This window comes from Mchenga conophoros, linkage group LG7, assembly GCF_057382185.1.
Source record: "Mchenga conophoros isolate Kocher_MC1m ecotype Shallow Benthic linkage group LG7, M_conophoros_male_GT1.1, whole genome shotgun sequence".
NCBI classification, from domain to species: domain Eukaryota; kingdom Metazoa; phylum Chordata; class Actinopteri; order Cichliformes; family Cichlidae; genus Mchenga; species Mchenga conophoros.
In genome coordinates, this window is record NC_140532.1 from 54,126,827 (window position 1) to 54,151,418 (window position 24,592).

Below are 24,592 nucleotides of genomic sequence, written 5' to 3' on the forward strand. Positions count from 1 at the left end.
TTGCTCGCCTGAAACATCAGACTTATAAAGCTTGCCATTGTTTTTTTATTCATATTTTTTTGAACATTGTAAAGTTTGATGATTTCCCAGTGTGCATTGTGTTTAGCTACTTATCTTTTTACATAGTAAAAAAAAACGAGTCATAGATCAAAGGTGATGTAGTTAAGGTGAAGCACCAATAAATGAATGAGGTAAGACTGTCTATGGAGCGAAGAATTTATGCAATAGCAGAAGAATCCATTGAGAAGCACAGCGTTTCAATTTCAAATAGGTCCTGCTTAATACTGACCCACCAGACTTTTGGAGGGGTGCCAGTTTGTGAACGTAGCGAATGCCCAGCAGCATCTGCTGATGATGCATTACCCCTCTGTCTCACAACCCCCCTTCACAGGATGTGAAGTGGTAGATGCCTGTTACATGATATGAAGCATGTTGAGCGCAGGGAGGACGGTGAGTGTTTGGGATACGGAACGCAATCGCAGTGAGAAGGGAAAACACAAAGTCAGCTGGTATTAGATGTCATATACCTGCAACAGTCGAGGCTGTCAGCACCTGACCTGGATCACACACTGTGTGCCGTTCAGGATCCTCCCTGGATTACTTTTTGTTTGAGGACAGAGGAGGACAACGTGTCCTCCCTGCTAGTGTGTTTATGCCGCAGCTGCCTGCAGATGTGCCTGTGCAGAGGAAGTTTGGACCTAAGGAGAGTACTTGTCAAGACTGCTCCAGAGGTCACCACCTCTTGAACTCTGATAGCCATCGGTTCTGCTCATCAAGTCTTCAGAAGCCTCCTTTACATCTCCCTCTTTGGCATGATTTGGACACAATGTCGGATTCTAGTTTGTGGACAGTTCTGTCCAACTTTAACATGCCACATTTCTTCAGTGGAGCTCGCCTGCGTCGGTCCCAAAGGTAACATCTAAAGATTGAAGAAACTTGCTACTTTTTTTTTGTACTGTGCTGCTTTTTAGTTAGGGTCCTTCAAATAATGTAGTCAGGCTCAGATATGCGTCTTTACGGAGCAAAACGTTTTATTTTCTACCAAATGGATTTACATGCACAGTTTCTGGAGCTTTGAGTGGCAGCAGGGACCGTGTTTACAGTAGTAGGTGTATGAGGCCAACATGAATAAGAAGCTGGGTGTTGCCGTCTTGCCTGTTGTGCGTTATTTGCTTTGTGCAGTTGAATGTGTTGTTGAGGTAGTCTCAGGTTTCCCACATGGATCATTCATATTAATTTACAGTGAGAATGTGACAATTGGGATGGTTGTTTAATTGTTTGCTGTTGATCTCGTTTCAGTATGTGTCCATTGCCAATAAAATGTATTTTATTCTGACAAATTGTATAAAGTCCAGCTCCAGAAGACATGCTTTGATGTCGGTTATTAGTTGACATGTTAAAGACTGACTGAATTAAAAATGTTTTGCTGGTTTATGGGATTTGGTGTGTGTAGACACTGGTTTATTGCTAAGCCACTTGATCCCTTTTTTCCCCTCATATACAGTATGACATGGCTACAGTACTGGTGAAGCTCATATACTGAAATTTATTTTTAATCCATGTCCTGACCTATTTTGCAGTGCAGAATAGCTTAACATGAGAGACTGGCAGTTTTTCTGGACATCTTGCATTATTCATAAATGTGTTTGTCTTTTTCCCCCCACTGTTCGTGACAAGTTACCCATTTATTCACAAATATTATTAAATAATTAATGTAATGTAGATATTAAGTTTTTTATATACCAGTAAATCTTTGACCTGAGATGAGCTGGAATGGATTTCCATTTATATATTTTTTTCATTACTTATAGCATTGGTAATGAGGAAAAAAGGGAAGGAGGATAAAGTAAGCTGTTTTCTGTAATATTTAATTTATGCCAAATTGACATGAGGTACAAAGTAAATTATGTCATAAACCAAATGTGAAAATATATATTTTTAAAAAAGGTGCAGATACAACTGGGATTAGTTTAAAGGAAACAGCTGCCTTCAAAAATGAGCAGCTAGGCTTTTTACCCAAGCAGCAAGTATTTAAATACTATTAATAGAGTGGTGTGTGTCGTATGTCTGACTTTGAATTTGGGTTTGTCAGCACAGAGTTGCAATTTGTGTCATTGCGCTTTGTCAGCTCACCTGACAGCTGTGACAGGGGAGCAAAACTCGCGGAAGTTAAAAAGATTAAACATGGCTTTTTGTTGACATGGGTCAGGATGAGACATTTCAGATTTATCTGGAATCTAAGGAAATCAAAGGGCTTTATCTATTTTTGCCTCTTCCTGTGTCCCGAATAAGTAACCAAGCTGAATTCTAAGAAATTGCTTCTGACAGATTGAAACTACTGTGTGTTTGAGTAATGTAGGTTACTGTAAAAGGAGTCTTAAAAGTAAGGTAAAAATAAAATGAGCTCTGCTGTGAATTCATTTTATGAGCACCCTTGGAAAGTATTTTTAGTGGTTTAAAAGAGAAATTTGTAGTAGTGCTTGTGCGTAATCCAACAATGGTTTGCTGATCCGGACAAGTTTGCATAATACTGAGACTTTTCAAATAGTTATGGATCCATTCCAGGAATCTCACACATCTGCAGTACAGCATAAATACTGGCCTACTTTCTCACTATCATCTTTGCCCAGGGCTTCTTTATCCCCCCCTTTAAAGCTTCACTATACCAACATGATTTCCCCCCCTCACTGTGGCCACAGAGGGGCTTCTACCAAAGCTCAGCTTAACATCAAATGTGATGAAGATGAACTGCATGCTGTCACAAATTGTGGAAGTCTTTTTGTGAAGTAATCCAGGAGCAGTTGTTTAAATCTCTCAATGAGTGGGAGTCATGAAGGTACAAACACTGGGGTGGGCAATGTGAAGGTGAAACAACAAGAAGCTTGATTGGGCGACAGTGTGGCATTCACTTGGCTGAATGCTCGTAGAGGGTATAAATAGATGTCATTAAATTTGATCCTCTACGAGAACCTGTGTACCAGATATTATTCACTCAGTCCCCATCATGATAAATGATTAATGGAACATGTCCACAGTCATGATTCGCTCTAGAAACCAGAGTAAACAAGGATGACTGGGATTTCAGTCAAAATCGGATTTCCCTTCTGATGTAGGGAGATAAACTTGGATTTTTGAGTGCCAGTGGGGTAGCAATATAACTACAAGAAGCTACAAGCAGCTTATGATGCTACACTGCTTTGTTTCCTGTTTTTTTGTCAGAGCAGGTGTTTCCTGGGCTTTAAAAGGTGAAGAAGAAAGTTGGCCAAAGGGCATTCAAAATTGTCAATACATCGGCTCTGACTTTGGTTCATGTTATCCTCCATATGAGTTTATGAAACTGGGGAAATTCTTTTAGAGGGGTCGCTTTAATTGAACGTGTTTTCTGCTGTGATAGAAAACTATTACATTTGGAACATCTGTGTTTTACGAGGCACATAATATTGAAGTTGAAATAAATTGCGTATACATTGGTGCTTCATTGGATATCCAAAAGGGGGGGAAAAAAAGAACATTTGCAGCGCTATTTTAAACAACTTCCTGTGAGGTTGCTGCATGCCCCTGCATCTATGATTTCAGCTTTGATGCTACTCTGCTAAATGTGCTAACAGTGCTGAAAGTATTGTAAACAACAGGATGGAAGCCAGTTAGCTGGAGGAAGAAAAAAACCAAACCAAAACAGAAACCACTTTTATGACACATCATTCCCTACCAGCACAACATATGAATAGACATTGAAACTATGATGGCTGTTATATTCAGGTAAAAACTGCTACCTGTGGTGTTTCTGTGGTGTCAATAAAATGTAAAACTGTATCCAAGAATGTGAGTGAGCAAGCATATTAATGTAACTATGTAGCTGACTGTTTTTTTGCACTTGAAAAGAGAGAAAATATGTTAACATTGTAATAACGATATCTTGCCAGGTCTGGTTAATTCAATTGGCAATGAAGTCAGTGCTACAATGTAGCAAAATGTTGGTTAATGTGGCTACAACAGCATTATTAAAATAGAAACACTGTAGCCAAAACTGCTACGCTTTTAAATTGAAATAAATGAATATTATTAACTTAGATTGTGACTATAACAGATGGCTTTAAAAAGAGTGACCCTTTGTGCACCAATCTTACTGTGATACACCCACAGGTACAACTGAAGGTTCTTATCTACATCTGATACTATGATGTCACCGTGTTTCTTACCAGCCACCTACCCACAATGACCTTTGTACCTTTTATTCACCTTGATAAAAGCAACATATTATTTTAACATGGCATCTAATTTGTGCCCATAAACTTGTGCCTGATATATTCAGATGTTGTTTGGTAACTACCGAGCAGCACCTGAGCATTGTGGAAGACACATAAATTAGTTATTTTTAAGTATATATCAGTTTGAGTGCTTTAAATGTTTATTTCTTTAAAGGAAGAAGGCTCCTGTGCGTTCTTTCAGTACTTTTTCTTTCAGTTGCTTAAGTCTGCCCAAAGTTAATCTGGGAAAATCATGTCCCATCAAGTCCAACTACTTCATTTAGCACTGAGCCTCTTTAAAGAAATGTAAAGTTAGTGGAAGATATTGTAGCAACCTCAGGAGGCATCTGCAAAGTGAGCACAAAAAGATTAATGGGACTATAAATGCTGGAATGAATTTAGTGGTGATTTGTTGTGTTTATTGTAGCTGTACAGTTAGATTACAATTTCTGTGGATGTGTGGCGTAGTTTCCAGTGTTTGTTTGAGTGACAGCATTGTTTAGATAGCAGTAACCAACATTTGGACTGCAGTTAATCACCTGCAGTCTGTGTGCATCTTCAGTGGCTGTTAAATGTTGAATACAGAAGCATTCCCATAACCATGTGGATTGGTTTTATAAATCTACAATGCTTTGATACATTAGTCACTTATACAGATTTTTGTAGGAACTTTACAGTACATGGTAACTGTAATGGTGTAATTGTAACCAAGCAGTTGTGAGAGCCTGATAGTGAAGACTAAATGACAGTTTATTGTTGGTAAATCTAGCTCCCAGTACTATAATTTAACATTTACAGCGTTGCTCTCAAGTCGTAGTGGAGTTTTGTAATTGTCACTTTTTGGGCTGCAAAAATCACTCACACTTAAAAAAAAAAAAAAAAAACACCTTCCAGTACAGGACTATGTTGCTGCTGGACAGCATTTCTAAGCCACATTACATTTTGTTATAAGGTATAAATATGGCCGTATCATCCTTAGCAGCGTTTCTGAAATCGTGTCTTTTGAGAGGAGCATTGAGAGCTTATTGCAGCACATCAGCTGTGATAAAAGTTTCTTGTTTCTCTTTGCTGTTGCCGGTGTGACATTGAGAGCTCTGCAGTGGCACCTCTTTGAGTGGGTCTGCAGCGGTGTTAACGTAATCATGAGGGACGCCTGCTCACGCTGCACCACGCCATTGCAATTTGATCAATCTGTGCATTCACTGCAACACACAGGATGACACTGACTTCTCTCTGTAGCTCCAACATGTATGGCTGTTTCCTCTACTGCAGCAAAGTACTTCACAACATTTCCATGCCAGTTGTCTTATTTCTCCCTCAAAACATTTTCTCTCCTTCAGTAAAGAAAAAAATGGAGGAGAAATGTGTTTGTAGGAAAATATGAAATAACATTTGAAAATTCAGTTGGAAATGGTTCACATCTCTGAGGAGGTTATGTAACAGGGTGTCATTGAATGTCTGACCTTGAAGTGAATTCATGTTCTTCAGGCATTATGTGTTTCCACTGACAGCCTCTAATTTGAAATTATAAACCCAGCACAAACTTCATTGAACAGTGAAGGTACTTTTATACTGAAATATTTCATTTTTCCCTCAAGGTTAAAAGCTGCCCTTCCTTTGAGTCACATGGTATTGGTCACAGTGGCTCCTCATGAGTCATAGTCCTGTATTAAATTGACCAACAAATATGGAAATATTATGAAGGCTGTGCAAAGAACCTGCTTTTTGTTGACTGAAAGATGATTTTATTGTTAAAGGTGTCTCTTATTTTAATGGCTGTTGGCTCGAGGACTGTAGCCTCCCTGTGGAGTATATTATGTTGACGGCAAGCTTTGGCTTTGTAATTGATCTTTATGGCAGAAATACATGGCAAATACATTTATTTTTGAATAAGTGGAATGGATGTGTAGATTGATAGTAAAGTCAGACCTTTGGTGTCTGCAGGTACACTTTCAAGACAGTTTTAAGAATATTTTTTCCAAAAATATTGGTGACATTTAGGGTTTGTATACCATCTACATATCCCTTTCAGACCTGGATCAATTTCCTCATGTTTCGAACTAAGAAGAGAAAATGTTTTGCAGAACAAAACTGATAGTATCACATATGTTCAACTAGAGCTGGGCGATATAAGATTTTTTCATATCACGATATGTTTTTTCATTTCAGGCGATAACGATATCTATCACGATATAAGCCAAATAACTATATTTGTGAGATTTAAATGTGCCGTTGCTCACAAGTAAAATGTGAAATAATCAGCAGCTTGTTTTGATTTAAATATTTATTTCCCATAATAAGTTCAACAGGGTAGATGTACTTAAGGAACATGAGACTTTTTCAGATAGATAAAGGCAAATATTGCAAACTACACAAAAGGCAGCCGCTAAAGCGTTTAAGTTTCAAAATAGAACAAACGAAACAGACTAAATTGTCAATTCCACTTAGAAACAAAATATTAATTCTAAAAATAAATCTTAGTTTGTTTTACAGAAGAACAGACAAAATTGACTAACTTTTGTCAATATCAAATAAACTGAAAACTCAAAGGAAATTCTCAATCTCTCCTTGTTGTATAGCTGAGCTTTTCAAACAGTTTTAACAGTTACTTTAGTCTGACAAAAGCCGAATGACGAATTAGCGCTTCCAGTCAGAGATTGAGCATGCACCGCTTTATTGCATTTCCAGACTTGCTTTCGGCACAATTTACAGTGCACGCTACTCTGTTTTTTGTCAGACTTGAAATAGCAGAAATACCTTCACACTACGGAACTTCTATGGCTCTTCCGTTCGACAATCTCTCCGGCGTTGGAACCATCATCTGTTTTCTCTTCAGTAACCTTCGGTCACGCTCGGTTGATTTTTCTCTAGTCAGCACACTCATTTCCTCCATTACCCGGGTGGCACAGCGGCTGGCTGCTTCCCAAACAGATACACATGTGCGGCTTGGCACTTGTGCTTTACGTAACAAAATCACGTGACGTGACTCTTCTTCTTCTTCTTCTTCTTCTTCTGACAAGAGCGGTGAGGCCTATCGCAATAGTTACATTTTTCTATCGAGAAAAAGTTATTTCACAATACATATCGTTCTATGTTCAACGTTGCAAGAAAGAATTTTTGTTGTTTGTTGCTGACCTGTCTTAGCTCACTATTCTTGGCTGCTCTTCATATTTATACTTATCAAATCAAAATTTCAAAGCTTCATGCTGTGGGGTTTGCCTTCTTAGCTGGCAAAGAATTGATTCTAATTGCTATTGGATTCTTGCTTATATTCAAGCATTTCAAAATATTTAGTAACAGGTAAATTTTACTATTCAGTGTTTAATTATTCACATGCTGGATTCTGCAAGTCTGCAGTAAGTTTGTTTCAGAATCAGTATAATACCGCTAACATGCAGCCTTCATCATCTCTGTGTCTCTCAGCTCTCCTCGGCTAAATTCCAAACAATTAGAGTTAATTATAAGTAGTTATCTTAGGTATTTACTCACTGTCAGCCCCTTGTTGGCAAATCAAACTGGAAGTTCAAAATCTGAGTCAACACACTGACCTCTCGTGAAATAAAGAGTTCATGTTCTGTTTCACAAAGCTTGCTTCTCATGTCAGTGTCCAAGATGGTGTGATGAAAGGCTCTTTGTGTAGTATCAAGTGAATAGTGCATCTCATATTGATTGAACAATCCTAGCACAATATTCATGCTGAAGTCCATGTATCAGTCGAGCTAACAAACAAAAGCGAGATGCTCGTGTCAGTGGTGAGGTCAGGATTTTGTTGATTACATTTCAAAACTACCTGCCTAAGGCTCTGAAGCATGCACTGTTATCTTTTAAATAACCCATAACCCTTTTTTATGTTATACCTCTATTTTCTGCTTCATCTGTCTTGTCAGTTTTACAGCCATGATTTTTCCTGACTAATATGGCTCTGTGGTTTCACAGCTGCAGAACGAGCAACAGAAAAAGCCTGATAGGAAGTGGCCAGCCTTCAGGTTTACCACGACCCCATTCCCCTCTCTCATCTCTCACAGGTAAATGCATGTCTGGCACATCTCCTAATGTATGAATGCTGTGGAACGGCCCCATTGTTGGAAACATATGCACTGGGTTCATAGAAGAGGAGCCATTAATACAATATGTTCTCCAACAGGAATGCAGTCTATTGTGTAACGCACAAAAAAAGGTTGAAGAACAACACAGGAAAGTTCATAGTACAGTCTGTGCACCAACAGATAATCTGTATCCACAGGATGCACTTTCTGGTACCCTCATACAGAAAAATCTGGTTAATCAGCACTGGGTACTGCTAACTGACTCTAAACCAAGATGAAGAACTTTTACTTAAAAAAAATAAAATAAAACACTGAAAAATACAGATTTTTATGTTGCGCACTTTATTGTCTGTGTCAGGTCTGTCCTGTCATGTTTGGGTAACAGTTTAACAGCACAGTGGCAAATTAAATGCAGTGATTATTTTGTGTGAGGAAGTGGTGGCCTGCAGACAGGAAATGCACAGGATTGGGGAGGGGGGGGCAGCCCTCATTTACCATAGGGCGTTTTATTTCCTGCCATTGGTCAGGAAAAACAGAGTCTCAGTGTTTGGTCTGTATTTCAAGCTTACGAGAAAGCCCAGGCTCTAAAGATGGATTCAGACCCAGAAAGCACCTGTGTTCCTGCTAATGAAAGTATCCAGCTTTGGGATTACTTAACACTGTGGCTCAGACGTAGCATTAGTTCAAAAGGTAAGAAAAACACTTTTTCAGTGCTGTCAGATAGCTAAGTGCATTGACATATATCCTGGTTATGTTAAATAATAAGATGGGTTTCTACAGAAATGTAATATTTTTCTATTTAGTGAAGTGTAGGAGAACAGATTTCTGTTCATGATCATGAATTTGTTCATAAAAGAAAAACTCAGACCATATTTTGTTCCTTTTGCAGAATATTGATTAAAAAAAAAGCCACTTTAAACTGTACTTTAAGGAACTGTGATTAAAGCACTTAAATATGTAACATTCATGGCTTTCTATTATTCAGTGGCTCCATCGTTGTTCCTCGATAGGGAAAAGGCCCGTGTGTGTCAGCACATGAGGTGGTCGCATTGTGTTTAATTAGCTAGTTAGTCCCTGTCTTTGTGAAGAATGTTATTATGTCTGATTAATACGACACCATGGCTTTGTTTCTACATTATGTGTGTAGAAACGCAACTCCTTTCTTTAACATTATATAGATGATAAAAACAAGTAAGTCATGCGTATAATTTACAAATTAGTTTCTTTTTTTCTAAAGCAGGCAGACATTTATAGACCCAGTTTAAAAAGGAAAAAGAACTTGTGCATATGAGGAGTCGTATACAAAGCTCTCTTCTAAAGGCAATATTAACTAACTTACATTTAATTAATTTAATACGGGAGTGAATGACTGCTATAGAATCTGAGAGGGGAAACAAAAGAGAATACATTTAGCCCATATATACAGTTGCATACATTGAATAATATTGTTTTTTCAGATGTTTTCTAAAAGTAAATAACAGTGTTGGAATTCTAAATTCACTAAAATTTCACTTTGTCTAAAGCATTTTGTGCGACTCACTCACTGAATTAGTTTTAATTCATTAAGCTCAGAGAACAATGCATTATTAATAGATGATGCAATGTTTTCAGCTCAGTGTAAACATGTATAGATAATATAGATATTATATCTTTTGTTTAAAAAATAATAATAATATAAAATACGTGACAAATGTGATGAACTCTGTATCCCTATTTTATCCAGTATTGCCACAAATACTGCTTTTACAGCCTCCAGCTTGACAGAGCAAGCGTGTTTTAAATGGTAGAAAAGAGATTAAGTCATATAATCTCTTTTCTACCAACGTGGTGTGGAGTCATCTCGGTCTTGGTTTCTTTTGAGAACTCTCCAACATTTGACAGATTTGTTTATGTTGATTTAGAGATGAAATATTTAGTTTGGAAACTGGTTCAGCACATCAACAGGAGAAAATATCAACTTTTTTTAAAGAATCAGCAGTCCAGCTTCTTCAATATGAAAATGTTCTTTTTTGTGGCTATAACATATGTCCTCAGAATTTTGAGTGTTGGAAAAATCAATAAAATTATCTAAACATTGATAGATATCAGGAAAGCAATGGTTGTTTGCGTCTTAATCTATTTTCACTGAACTTTCTGTCATCCACCTAATTTTTGAACGACTTATTGAACTCTTATTAAACTCCCAGCTGTCATAGGGTAAGCGGTAGCGTATATCCTAGCCAGGTTACTGGTTCATAATGGAGCTTACACCGAGAGACAGATGGTTTCACATCGACACACATGACAAATTTAGAATTACCAGTTAACCCAATATGTATGTCTTTGGACTCTGGGAGGAAGCTTGAGTATCCAAAAGGAATCTAGAGACACACAGGGAGAACATCCAAACTCCAAACAAGACCTGATGCAACGATGCTGATGACTTAACTTTCCATACAGTTTTGTGTATTGCAATTCATTTTTATCTTTTAAGGAATTCTGTTTCAGACATCCGTATTGTCATGTTCATGTTTTTTGGCTCGCTTTTCATTTCCCTCTATAAAAGCACTGTGTCCTCTTTTCTCTTTTTCCCCCTTGTAGGAACAAGCCCACAAGACAGTCCTAGAAACTTCTCTCCTAGTGCCTCTGCTCATTTCTCGTTTGCACGAAGGTAACCTGACCAATTATTTTTTTCCCGTCGTAAACAAATCAGTAAGTAAAGCTCATCGTGAGACAGATGCAAATTCTTTAAAAACAGATGTGAAGTCATTGAGTCATTAAAGAAGTCTTTTCTAAGCCAGCATATGTGTAAATATTCAGCTGCTCAGGTCTGTTTATACTTACAAATTCAGCATCAGGAACATTTATTTTACACCATTTGTCAACACGATATCATATAATTCTGTATTTCTCTATCCACAGTCATTGCCACAGAGCAGACAGGTAAACTCGTGTTAGGCTTCGATTTTTTGTGAAATATTTATTACCCCACATCTGTCTGAAGTACACTTTATCATTCACATGTCCTTCATTAGTGTGCCTCACAGTAAAGGGGACACATTATGTTCTTACCTTAAGTCTAAGTGCCAGATATACATATTAAATAAGGCTAAAATTTGGCAAAGTAAACAAATGCAAACAGAATCCCAGAGAGCCAAAAAGTCAGATCGAATGCTACTTGTTTTTTCCTACTTTGCAACCAGCTGTGTTTTCTCTCCCAAAACATTCTTTTGAGTTGTCCTTATTTTTCCATATTTTTACAAATAGCCAGTGTTGCAAGGATGACGCTACAGTCATTTGGCAACAGTGGAGTAACTTTTTACTTGCTGTGTAACTTTTGGTATTTTTTTAGTAGGCGTTTTCCATCTCAGCTGGCTCGGGTACCAGGCCGATCTACTTGGTCTTAAATGGTTGTTAGGAGAAGAGAGAGAAGATGACACATGGTTCTAATTAATGTGGATCAGTTTTTTAATTAATGTTTGCTGTCAAGAGGATGAGGTGCTGCTCACAAGCACCAAGTGTTGGCCAGTGACAAGAAAGTGGACTTTCAAATTGGTCAACAAAGGGGCGGCAGGCCAAGATGTATATGAGCAGTATAATTTACTTAAAACTGTAAATCATGCAGAGGTGGCGCTCCACTCTATTGGAGCGCCACACTAACAAAGCAGAGCTGAAATGAGTATAATATGTCCCCTTTAACTCTGAGCCTTTGTTGTACTTCATTTTAACCAATAGTTTTAGTTACATTCACAAACTCTGTTTCTGTATTTTCTGCTTTTTTTGTACAGTGTCAAGTAACTAACAGGATTATTTTTTAACAAGAGAAAGCTCAACATTTATCTCCAAACTTAGGATCATTGGAGATGTAGACATTATCTTAAATGTTTAAACCCAGAATTTGTGTCTTCGGGGAGATGAGCATGTTTGGAAAAAGAACTTGTCTTTGTCCCAAGAGAAATTCGTCATACTTGCTGATGTATTTAAACCCATATGTTGTCAATGATGGCGTGCATTTGTTTGTCATTGGTGTTGTGTTGCAGGACTGATGGTCGTCGCTGGTCACTGGCCTCCCTTCCCTCCTCTGGATATGGAACCAACACACCGAGCTCCACTGTCTCTGTAAGCATCGCCCACTCATGATGTCAGTGTAAATATTTCATAAACAGAATCACAGATATGTGTGACATAGAATTGAACCTAGAGCCAGACCCGGTTTAAATAGATTTTAAAAGATTCAAATGTTTAAAACGGTCATAAAGCTGTGTCATCATTGCTGCCTGTGTAAAACAGGCACGAGGCAATCCCCCGCAATTCCTAATGATAAAACATTATGGTGATGAGGGTAAATCACAAGAAAGAACAAAGTAAAACAGTTTCAGAAATTTTTTCTCTTAGTCTTTACTCAAGTTTTTACATGTGGCTCAGTGACAACATGTCTGAACTGCATTTGGAGAGCCTTTATGTCTAGTTTTTCTTACATTTATAAGAGTATAAATGTTAAACTGTTCCCATATGTCAGCATTATCCTGTACAGGAAGCCGAGCTTTGACTACTGTACAATACGTGTGTATACAATAACACTCATTTACAGGAATTACAATGTGCCGGGGGACTGAAAATGACCTGCACTAATGCTATGTTTTTGTTTTGTGTGGCGTTTGGTCACCTAGTGCTTTTCCTGCTATTCAGATGCTCTTTGGAAGGCACACACATAGTTTCAGCAGATACAGCGTGTGTCAGCCTGTATTAGAAACAATAAGGCTTTTGGTGTGCGCCAAGGGTTGGGCTCAGATTTCCTTAATATATTATAATCCACGTGTTATTTTATTATTGCCATTAGTGCTGAATAATTTGCGCATTACATGGCTCAGTGTTTTAAAGGTTTACTTTTTCATTATGTGATTTCTCAGAGCAGCGTTGTTGACCATGGTGCACATGATTGTTGAGGATAGTTACGTTGATAAAACATGCTTACTTACTTACTTTCTTGACAACAGTTACTTCGGTCTCATACGCTCATATTTGTTGGTTATGCGCAGTCTTAACCTATGTTAGCATTTTTTCACTTCTTATAGTGGTTAAGCTAACAGTCTCCCAACAGCAGTCGCATATATAACACACAGACAGAAGATCTACAGGGGAAAACATTTAAAAGAAACCACAAAGACAGCCCACTATAACAATTTTTTTTTTTTTTTTTTTTTTTCCCCCCACTAAGGAAAATTTATTTTTCTTTTTCCTTTCATGTTGAATGTATATTTGTTTCATTTCCAGTCATCCTGTTCATCACAGGAGAAGCTGCATCAGCTGCCCTTCCAACCTACGCCTGATGAACTGCACTTCCTCTCCAAACACTTCTGCACTGAGAGTATCTCGGGGGATGAATGCCGCAGAGCGACGGCAATGCGACCCCGGTCACGCAGTCTCAGGTATTAATGTACTTCTGCGAATATTTTCTCTCAGATGTACGTGGCATTGGTGGGACTGAACCAGTGATTTTATTCAGAGGTTTTTTTCTTTTCCTTTTTCAGCCCTGGAAGATCTCCGTCCTGTTACGATCACGAAATTATAATGATGAATCACGTCTACAAGGAGCGGTTTCCTAAAGTGAGGACCCACAAGACTTTACATTTCTGTTTGACCACAAATTATCTGCATTAGCAAACTTGCTCCGTCGCTTCTTTCTGCAGGCCACAGCTCAGATGGAGGAAAGGATTCAGGAGATCATCCGCAGCAACTCTCCTGAGACCGTCCTCCCCTTGGCAGATGGCGTGCTTGGCTTTGCCCATCACCAGATAATTGAACTGGCCCGCGACTGCCTGGAAAAGAGTCGGCTGGGACTCATCACCTCCAGCTACTTCTGCGAACTCACCGACAAGCTGGAGAGGCTTGTACAAGAGGTGAGAACATCTGCAGAAATCAAGTAGATGTTTCCTCATGACAGTTCAGCAATAAGACATGTTTTTACCGTAACATTAGAGTTGCACTGCAAACATTTTGTTTTCTTCTTCTGTTGATGTAGTCCACAGAGAGGTCAGAAAGCGAGGAGGTAAACTTCATCAGAGAGCTGGTAAAGAAGATCCTTATAGTGATAGCCCGACCTGCTCGGCTGCTGGAATGTCTGGTATGTTTATGGCCTTATTTTTTTTCTGCCTAAGTCTAAAATGTGCTGATGGGTGCTTGTCTTGAATATTTTATATGAAGTGACTGCCACTGTTTAAATGCACAAAATAATTTAACAAAAAAACCCAAGAAAAGATGGAGATGGTTCATAATGAGCACTTCATCTGGATGGGTAATTTGTCTGAATGTTTGATAATTGTGTGTGTTGCTACATCTGGTTTCTTTGCTATGTAAGGTTATTTCAAATGACTCTGGAGTCAGCAGCTCAAATCTATCAGTCTAAAAAATATTCTATAAAAGTTCTATACGTTTCCATTATTCAGGTAACACTTTCTGCAATTCATCTAAGTGTCTGTCGTATTACAGAATCAAAGAGAGGTTAAAGTGGCTAAAATCAGAATTAAATTTAAAGCTGTTATGACTTACTTCAGCCGAATAGTACCTACCTCATACCTGATGGCAAGCTGACAAACACGGAGTAATTTAGCAGCCAAAGAAATATCTCAAAGGAGAAAGTAGAGACCACAACAAGCCTAAAGAAAGTAAATTCTGGACTAACCTATACTTAGAGAAACCTTTCCCTCACATTATAATGTTGCTCAGGCTGCTTGAGAAACTTGTTTGCTTATAAGTTTGCCATGGCGATCTAAAAAGTGAAAGTTCAACTTCTACTTCCTCTAAGCTGAAAATAAAGCGTAAATAAGTATGTTTTCCTTCACTCAATAGAGCTCCTACTTGATCTCAAACTACAAGATCAGGAATTTGTTTACTGTTTACTTGTTTATTTAAAGTTGTTCATAGCAATATATAGGAAAGTGTTTTGCTGTCTCTTCAGGAGTTTGACCCAGAGGAATTTTACCACCTTCTGGAAGCTGCTGAAGGACACGCTAAAGAAGGCCAGGGCATCAAAACAGACATCCCTCGTTACATCATCAGCCAGCTGGGACTCACACGAGATCCTCTTGAAGGTACACGAAGGACTTCATCATCATCATCATCATCATTGTTGTTATTCCTAATACCATTAATACATTTAAATGCTACATGTAATATAGAGTAAATATATATTTACATAAAGAATGTAAGTACAGCACCTAATTAAAACAGATTATTTTGCATTTAATGTCAGAAACAAAAAACAGAAAAAGTTTAAGTGTAATGTTAAATGTTATCTCCAATCATCGATCATACTATGATATGTAGTATCCTGTATAACCGCAGTAAAGTTGTATTATTAGAATATATCCTTTTATTATTATTATTATCATCATACTATTATTACATCAGGAGAGCAAAGGAGTAAAGAGAGCACAGGATAATTTGTCAGGGTAAGGCTGTAAAGCAGGATTTGGCAGTTTGTTTTCCCAAGAGGCCAAATGAGAAACTGGGACTGTTGTGGAGGGGCACAACAATATGCTGAACACCGTTCTGCTCAGTATTCATTTCATAAGAGCACTTTGAGGTGACTGCTGTTGTGATTTGGCTCTGTATAAATAAAGCAGAGTTGAATTAAATAAGCTTCTTGGTGCAGCCCTCCACAACAGTCCCTTTTTCATGGTTCCCTTTTGAAAATGAATGGCCCACTCCTGCTCTAAAGGAACGCTGGAACTGAATTGTGGAGGGAAGTTAAAGACAAAGATACTCTTGACGAATGTCCTGTACCAAACAGATCGTCTTTCTAATGACCCTCTGTCTCTCCAGACTCTGTAACCAGCAACATTCATTATGACTAATTAGAAAAGAATGGCCTCCCCACAGACCTTATACAGATCTACACAGGCGGGCTCATCAGCCAGTCTCTCCATTTATTTCCCCCGAGTGTCTCCCGTGTTTCGTTTGCCCAGCACCTCGTGTGCCGGAAGCAAACCTACGAGGAAGGACAGATGTTAAATAGTACTGAAAATGTGTTTACAAGCTCTCCAGGGACGAGACAAACAGCACACATGGACTTTGCCATGGCTGCACAGACGAACATGCACTGAAAAAGATGCAAGGTGGTTTTTAATGAGCAGTTGTTCTGGGGTGGTGATTTTCAAAATGAGCGTAAGATGTGCATTTGTGATGCCAGTTTTGATTTCCGCCTCATTTGTCCTCAATTCAGCTTATATTGAAGTCAGCACCTCAAACCTAATAGGTGAATAAAAGCTGAAGTCTGCTGTTTTTGTTTTGTTTAAAGGGCCTGATTTCATTTAGGCTGCCTTTGTTTCAGTAACTGCAATTGAGAACCTGTGTGTCAGTTTCTCATGAAGTTAGATTCATAGTTTTGTCACATCAAACCCGCTGCAGCTTTGCTCCTGATTATTTCTCTGTTTCTTTTCTAGAAATCGCTCAGCTGACCAGCAGTGACAGTGGAATTGCAGAAACTCCAGAAACAGATGACTCTGTAAGTGCTTAGACATTGATTACATTATTGATCTAGTTCATCTTTACTGCAGGCGAAGCAGTGAAATCCAGATTTTATCTCTTTGATTTGTTTTAGCGTTTATCTCGCTCTCGTCCTCAGTCTCAGAGTTTCAGCACGGCCTTGCGGTCCCGGCGGAAACCCTGTGAGCTGGACTTTGAAATGATAAAACTCATCAGCAACGGTGCCTATGGGTAAGGACGTCTCATTTCTCTATCGGACAATCTAATCTCTGCTGATAGATGGTTGGTTACAGGCTGTTTGTTTCTTCTTTGTTTTGCAGTTGACAAAACCATACTGTGATCAAACCACACTTATTGTTGCAGTTTTTCTTCTATTCTTTGTGCAGCTCATAGGTAAACTTTTTGTTCCACAGAGCTGTTTATCTGGTGCGGCACAAGGAAACTAAGCAGAGGTTTGCCATGAAAAAGATCAACAAGCAGAATCTGATGTTAAGGAATCAGATACAGCAGGCCTTTGTGGAGAGGGATATCCTCACCTTTGCTGAAAACCCTTTTGTTGTGTCCATGTATTGCTCCTTTGAAACACGGAGGCACCTGTGCATGGTTATGGAATATGTTGAAGGTCAGCACTCTATTTTATTTTATGTGCATAGTGCGACCGCTGAAAGCAGTCTACTTTGAACAATGTCTTCTTTGTGTTGTTCTTTACAGGAGGAGACTGTGCCACCCTGCTGAAGAACATGGGTCCCCTACCTGTGGACATGGCTAGGATGTACTTTGCAGAGACAGTACTGGCTTTGGAGTATCTACACAACTATGGCATTGTTCACAGGGACCTCAAACCTGACAAGTGAGCTGTAAACAATATTTGTACATAAATGCTGGCACTCAGAGAATTATATTTTATTTTCAGGCTTTTGTTTTTCTTGCTTTTCTGTCAGGCATCTTTGCCATTTAAAAACAAACGGAACAAAAAAACTGTACAGTACTCGATCGACACCAAACAGCAGACTTGACGGTGTTAGTCATGAGCTATTGAATATAGCTAACAATTAAACTGAAGTTGGTGATGCATCTGTACTGTATTTAAAAGACATTGTGACCTACTGTTTTGAGTAATGGCTGTTATTGGAATAATTTGCATAGTGCATTTGCACACCTAGCTGTATTATTTGTCAGATACCTGCATTAAAATGCTCCAATAGGTATCAGTAGCACAAATATGTGCGAGACCTGACCAGGGAAGTTCACGATTCAGGTTAGCAGACAAGATAAGACAGCTTGCTGCCAAAGTCACCTGTGTCAGCAACATAGGCAGTATTAAAAAAAAAAAAAGGAGACATCGTATCCACCAGGGGGCAACACCTGTGGGGTTATCCAGTTTTGTACAAGTCAAGAGGCTGTTGGGTTCTTTGGCTATGTATGTAACCACAGTAAACATGTTTCTGTTGGGTTTATTGGGTCATTTCCAGGTTTAAGATCACATTGAATAGGACACGAAGTCCATTTTGTAAGTTATGGGAATTCTAAGAGTCAGAAAGGATGATTATGTAGGACTTACTCAGTGGCTAATGACTTTGAAACTGGCAAGGAGAAACTCAGTTCGACATCCCATAATGGTACTTCAGTGAAGGACATTGCAATGGCTGCACAAACCCTGCATACGGTCTAATGCAACAACCTGTCAGTCAAATTGCCAGTGCTCCTGATAATGCAGACTGTAAGTCTGATCAAAATTTGAACAGTTTATTTGTAAATGGTAAAAATGGTAAATGGCCTGTATTTGTATAGCGCTTTACTAGTCCCTAAGGACCCCAAAGCGCTTTACATATCCAGTCATCCACCCATTCACACACACATTCACACACTATTTGTCAATGAGGAAATCTGCTATAGGAAGGAAAACATTTTTATATTGAGGTGTAAACATGTTTATTTCTACTATAAAGTCAGGGTTGTTTTTTTTTTAACGTGGAGGTGTGGACATTGGCTCGCTGTGAGAGTCTTCTTCAACCCCAGGGGTACAGCTCGGTGCTGAAGAGAGCAGAAAGTCAGTAAATATTGGATTAATGAATCATTTGACCAAGACAGAACACCAAATGTGTTCTGATTTTGCTCTGGATTTGTTGGATGCTTAAAAGGGAAGCCATATTTGCTATATTTAAGTGAAATTAAATAACTGTACTTAAGGGTTGTGCGATATGACCAAAGGTTCCATCTGTGTACCTGGAACTGCTGCGGGAAAAAGCCAGTTCTAACATTTGAGTCTAAGGTTTATATTTTAGCACCTGGCAGCTCTTTTGCATCCGTAAACTCTCTCCATACTCCAAACCATGTCCATGCTACAGAGGTAGCCCCTCGTTTAGGTATAAGGTCCTCAATTTGTTTTGACTGGTCCTGGTTCTGTTTGGAGCTACCTGGTCCTGCCACATTTTCACTGGCTATGCTGGTATTCTCTGTGCCCAGATGGAAAAAATATTGCCGTAAACGGTGTATTTTGCGACACCATGAAACAAACGATAATGTATAATTTGAAACGACAGATGTTTTCACATCATCATGCGATATATTTCGTCATATTGCACAGCCCTAACTGTACTTCATAATATGTCTAAAAATAATAGAAATGTCTTCTTTTTTTTTTACCTCAGCCACCTTTATGTTTGTTCAATAACATTAAAGATTGAACTGAGCAATTTTAATTTTTTTGTTTACACATATTGGCATGGAAACAGCAATTTCTTTTGTGAAAAGGAAGAAAAATGTCAGAGTCATGCTTTACGTTTTTTGTTTTTTTTCCCTTCATAAAAACAACATTGTAACAAAAATCGCAGAACAACTGACTGCATTTATCATTTTACTATAATTAAACTTTGTCCAACTTGGTTTATCTTTTAGTCTGCTGGTGACCTCAATGGGGCACATTAAGCTGACAGATTTTGGTCTTTCCAAAGTCGGGCTGATGAACATGACCACCAACCTGTACGAGGGACACATAGAGAAGGATGCCAGGGAGTTCTCTGATAAGCAGGTAAATGTTGTTGAGCTTTACAGATGTACACTTTCTCAAAGCTCACCATATTTAGAATCCTTTTTGTTTTCTGCTGTACAGGTATGCGGCACCCCAGAGTATATCGCTCCAGAGGTGATCCTGAGACAAGGCTATGGGAAGCCAGTGGACTGGTGGGCTATGGGCATCATCCTGTATGAGTTTCTTGTGGGGTGTGTGCCTTTCTTTGGAGACACACCGGAGGAGCTTTTTGGACAGGTCATCAGTGGTCAGTGTTAACAACACCTCCTTTTTCAATTTGATAATTAAAGCAAATCTTAGACTTACATTAAATAGTTACTGAGATATCTCAGTCGTGCTCAAAATATTTGAATTTACATACCTGAAAACAGCAACTGTCAAAATGAAATACCTGTGTAATTAATTGGAACCCTTTCTACATGTTTCCTTTCCTTATGAATAACTTCTTGACAGCCATCTATTAGATCAGCGGTCTCCAACCTTTTTTGCGCCACGGACCGGTTTATGCCCGACAATATTTTCATGGACCGGCCTTTAAGGTGTCGTGGATAAATACAACAAAATAAAACTAGTACCGGTACCGAAAAAAAGAGAATTTATTCATAACACACATGAAAAGACCCAGGAAAACCGAGTGAACGATAACAAAATAACGCTGAAAACCGATAAAAACCCTGAAAACTATACATTTCACACCTGAGCCTCAACTCTTGCGGCCCGGTACCAAACGACTCACAGACCGGTACCGGTCCGAGGCCCGGGGGTTGGGGACCGCTGTATTAGATGAAGGTCAGGTCTTTGCTGGATGTCTTTCCTATTTTTTAAGGACTTGACTTTCAGACTAAAGATTCAAGGACAAACTGCACACCGTGCCTGAGATTTACAAGTTTTTGGCTCCCTGGAAATTATCTTGCTGGTGAAAAAATATTATCTGTTATCTGTTTAAGTGGTAAAAACACTCTCCTGAAAATCGTCAGGCACCTGAGCTGAAAATGAGTGAAAAAGCAGCCAATATCCAAAGAAACACTTAACTACACTTGAAAACAGTTACAATAAAGTCTGTTTCTTTGGAAGCAAAATACAGAAAAATAAGGGTTGGCTTAAGTTTTTTATTACACAGTACTGTGTTCCAGCATCCTAAAAAATACAAAGTTCATTTATTTTCTTATTTGTTTATGTAAGTTTATTAAATACCTAAAATGTTACAAGTCATATTTTCTGCTAATGAAGGCGATTAAAGGTGAGATTTGACCACATCTGGCATTTAGATGCTATCCTGCACATCAGGGGAATTCACAGGCTACATCAAATATGAATTAAACATTCATATAGTGACCACATTGAATGAGTTGTGCATAATTTCCAATTTTTTGAAGACCGAGATTTCCCTGAAGGCTAGCAGCAAACAGATGGCAGTAAGTGCCTTTAGCTCGCTTTAGTTCCCAAATGAAGTTTATTATTGTGATTTATACTTTGTCACTTTATTCCCTCATAGTGTCATTGTGACAGAGCAGAGAAAATCTTCTTGAAAAATACGAGCTTTCAGCTTGTCAGCAGCGTGTGGCATGTTGGATAAAAGCTTCTGTCTGTGCCATGGAAATGAGTGGCGTGCAGTGACTGATTTGGTACACTCGTAAACAAACTGTACCAATGTCCTGTGTGTGACTGTTAATTAGAAAGCCCCGAATACACTGAAACCATGCCACGGTGGCCTGCGGCTGCACATACGTATTCATAGCTTACACCCAAATTTCCTTAGAATGGGGTACAGAGAGAACATAGCAGACAATCAGCATGAAGCACACAGCTCTGCTCTGTTCGCTGCTTGTTTTTTCAGTTATTATTGTTTAACATTACACACAATAGAGCTTTGATTTGTAAGAGCTCATTTCAAAATACCTTTGAGAACAAAGTGGTTTAGTATTAGGCTAAAGTCATTTTTGGGATTTTTTTCAAACTATAAAATCCTATAGACACATATTTATTGAGATAATAGCTGATTAATGAATCAGCTTCAATGAAGGGCGGCTGTCTTCAACATTCCCAGTTTTTCATGTGCATAGTGCTATGAAAAAAGGTTTTTTTTGGTTTGTCTGTTTGTTTTTTGTGTATTTTTCCAAGTTACTATTCAGTTACTTTGTTCAAATCGGTTCAAATCGGTTTGGATAGTTTTTCATTTATGACTAATAAATGTATCAAATCTATGTGAGCCATAAAATTTGACTTACATGTTTTGTTACAAAAAACTAATTAAGCAATAGTTCCTTTTTTGGTTTAAATGTATTTTTACTACTACTACAGCATTTTCCCCCCACAGTTGGTTCACAGAAGAAAAAAGATATTTTCTGTGAATTTGTGAAAACAACGAACAACCAGAAATTCTTCTGTAATTTTACACATTTGTAGTTTTACTGGACCAACCCACTTAAGTTCAAAGTGGCCTGTATGAGGCCCGGGATGTAACATGAGTTTGACATCCCTGCTCTAGTGTATTGTCAGATAGCCGTTAGAGGCATTATCTGACTAGATGACATCTAGTTTTAGTGTCTGTCAGTGAAATAAAATCTATAAGGTGTTGGTACGTAAAGTCATTCTATAACACTGTTTCTGGTTCTAGATGAGATCAACTGGCCAGATGGGGATGAGGCTCCACCTCCTGACGCTCAGGAGCTCATCACCTTGCTGCTGAGACAGAATCCCCTGGAAAGGCTGGGCACAGGTACAAACACAAAGAGTGAAGACCTTCTCATATGTGGAGCAGTCAGGGACTGGGTGAGAACTAGGCATGCACAACAGGCCGCTATAAATCCTCATGTGCTACCTCAGCACGGCTCATTATTCCAAGTCACTGGGGAAGAAATTGAGGTCATCCACCAGCGGAGCAGTTTATCCTGTGGCCTACTCACCTCTTCCTCCTGATCAATTGCAATTATTTCCCACCAGTCCATGAATCTAGCTTCATGCACAATCAGGGACTTTGAGTGTGTAGATCTGCAGACTGTAAAAGTGACCATGACCCTGGACAAAGGCCTTTAATCAGTGCAATGCACACAACCAGCTTGGTCTGGAGACATCCGGATCTACTTAGGCATCTAGATCTCCCCTCAGCGGGCTGCCATTCACAAAGTCTCCTGCTATTTCACTAAAGGTCACAGGCAGGAAATTGTTCTGCATAATTTATGGTCATGATAGCGATTTTTCCTGTAGCCACTAGGGAAAAGAGAAACACACCGTAAGCATTTCTTCTGTTCCTGTGTTTGAACCATTCAGTGTCGAGTGATTTGTGCGTGTGCTTTCTCCACAAGCAATTTTCACATTGTTCCATATTTATCCGACCTGCAGGTGGAGCGGCCGAAGTGAAGCAGCATCAGTTTTTTCACAACCTAGACTGGAACGGCCTGTTGAGGCAGAAGGCTGAGTTCATCCCTCAGCTGGAGTCCGAGGACGACACGAGTTACTTCGACAGTAAGTTATCAAACGGCCTCATAAAAACACTTATTCTTTGTGATTGATAACTGATAGCTGATTGTTCATTCATGTTTGGAGTGTAAACAGGACCTAGTAGCAGCTAATTTTAATTCTTTTTCATGCGATTTCAACAACATACAGTGGGGGAAATGATTATTTGATCGCATGCTGGATTTGTAAATTTGTTCATTTCTTTGGAAGTAAGCAATCTCTATTTTTATGGTAATTTCATTTTAATGGGGAGAGAGAGAATATGAACCAAAAATCCATGAAAAGCATATTACATAAACGTTATGAAGTGATGTCATGTCCACTGAGTGAAATCAGTATTTGATCCCTGAGCAAAAATCAACTCAGAACTTGGTGGAGAAAGTCCTGTTAGCAAGCACAGCGGTAAGATGTTTCTTGTAGTTGGTCACCAGGTTTATGCACACTTTAGGATTTTGGCCCACTCCTCTTTACAGAAACTCCTTGGCTGCTGCTTAGCAACTCAAACAACTGAGGGCTGGAGACTGGCGCGGCCACTCCATCACCTTAACGTGCTACTTCTTCTTAGCAACTCCTTTTTTGCTTTGGTGCTTTGTTTTGGGTACGTGGCCTCGCCCACTGGCCCCTCAGTGCGGTGAAGTTGTCCAGTACCCTTAGCAGAAAAAAAAATCCCCAAAGCATAGTGTTTCCACCTCCATGCTTCACTGTGGGGATGGTGTTTGTTGGGTCATACTCTGTATTTCTCTGTGTCTCTCCTCCAAACACAGCGGGAGACTACATAAATATTTGTTGTCAGGAAAAAATGTGTTTTTTGAAACTGTAGAGCATTATTCCTGGTGAGCACGCTGCTGCTCGCACATCTCAGCTGTGCAGCAAGATTTCAACCACTGCTGTCAAAGAAACAACCAGAACTGTATTTGAGACTGCAGTGTGAGCTGTAAATATGTTAGCAATATTTTGTTGCTCACATATGAAATTTGCATGTATGCTGTCATAACTATGGAGCATCAGCAGCTTTAAAAATAAATAGTTATTTTAATCTATTTGACTAATATGTAATGGAAAGATAAAATACAATAAATATACAGTAGTACAATTTCAGCTGCAGAATCTTGTGTGCCTGAATACAACAGAGCGAAAATGTGCTGTAAACAAAGTTGTGTGTACATATTTGTGTTAATTCTTTCTTTGTATTTTGTGGAGCCATGCACCACATATGAGGTGTAACTAAGAATACAACACTGAAGTGCAAATACTCATAATAATGATAAACAGCCTGCTCAGAATTACGTGGCAGCATTGCGATCAAGTAGCCTGGTGTCCAAAATGTTTCAACAGCTGTCTGC

General features: G+C 38.9%; 1 protein-coding gene across 7 annotated transcripts in view; it reads left to right on the forward strand.

The window, feature by feature from the left end:
- mast4 (microtubule associated serine/threonine kinase family member 4) overlaps positions 1–24,592 on the forward strand; it is a 97,746-nt gene that overhangs the window by 60,374 nt on the left and 12,780 nt on the right. For 3 of the 7 annotated variants that reach the window (XM_085280192.1, XM_085280194.1, XM_085280198.1), the window contains 17 exons: positions 8,184–8,272; positions 10,874–10,943; positions 11,195–11,215; positions 12,313–12,391; positions 13,547–13,701; positions 13,804–13,879; positions 13,963–14,172; positions 14,295–14,396; positions 15,231–15,363; positions 16,717–16,778; positions 16,875–16,990; positions 17,173–17,381; positions 17,471–17,609; positions 19,658–19,790; positions 19,872–20,037; positions 22,408–22,509; positions 23,133–23,255. In XM_085280192.1, the coding sequence (XP_085136318.1) occupies positions 8,184–8,272; positions 10,874–10,943; positions 11,195–11,215; positions 12,313–12,391; positions 13,547–13,701; positions 13,804–13,879; positions 13,963–14,172; positions 14,295–14,396; positions 15,231–15,363; positions 16,717–16,778; positions 16,875–16,990; positions 17,173–17,381; positions 17,471–17,609; positions 19,658–19,790; positions 19,872–20,037; positions 22,408–22,509; positions 23,133–23,255 (1,985 nt within the window). Of the gene's footprint in view, positions 1–494; positions 913–8,183; positions 8,273–10,873; positions 10,944–11,194; positions 11,216–12,312; positions 12,392–13,546; positions 13,702–13,803; positions 13,880–13,962; positions 14,173–14,294; positions 14,397–15,230; positions 15,364–16,716; positions 16,779–16,874; positions 16,991–17,172; positions 17,382–17,470; positions 17,610–19,657; positions 19,791–19,871; positions 20,038–22,407; positions 22,510–23,132; positions 23,256–24,592 lie in introns of those variants that run through there. The other 4 variants (XM_085280193.1, XM_085280195.1, XM_085280197.1 and 1 more) reach the window with 3 other exon arrangements.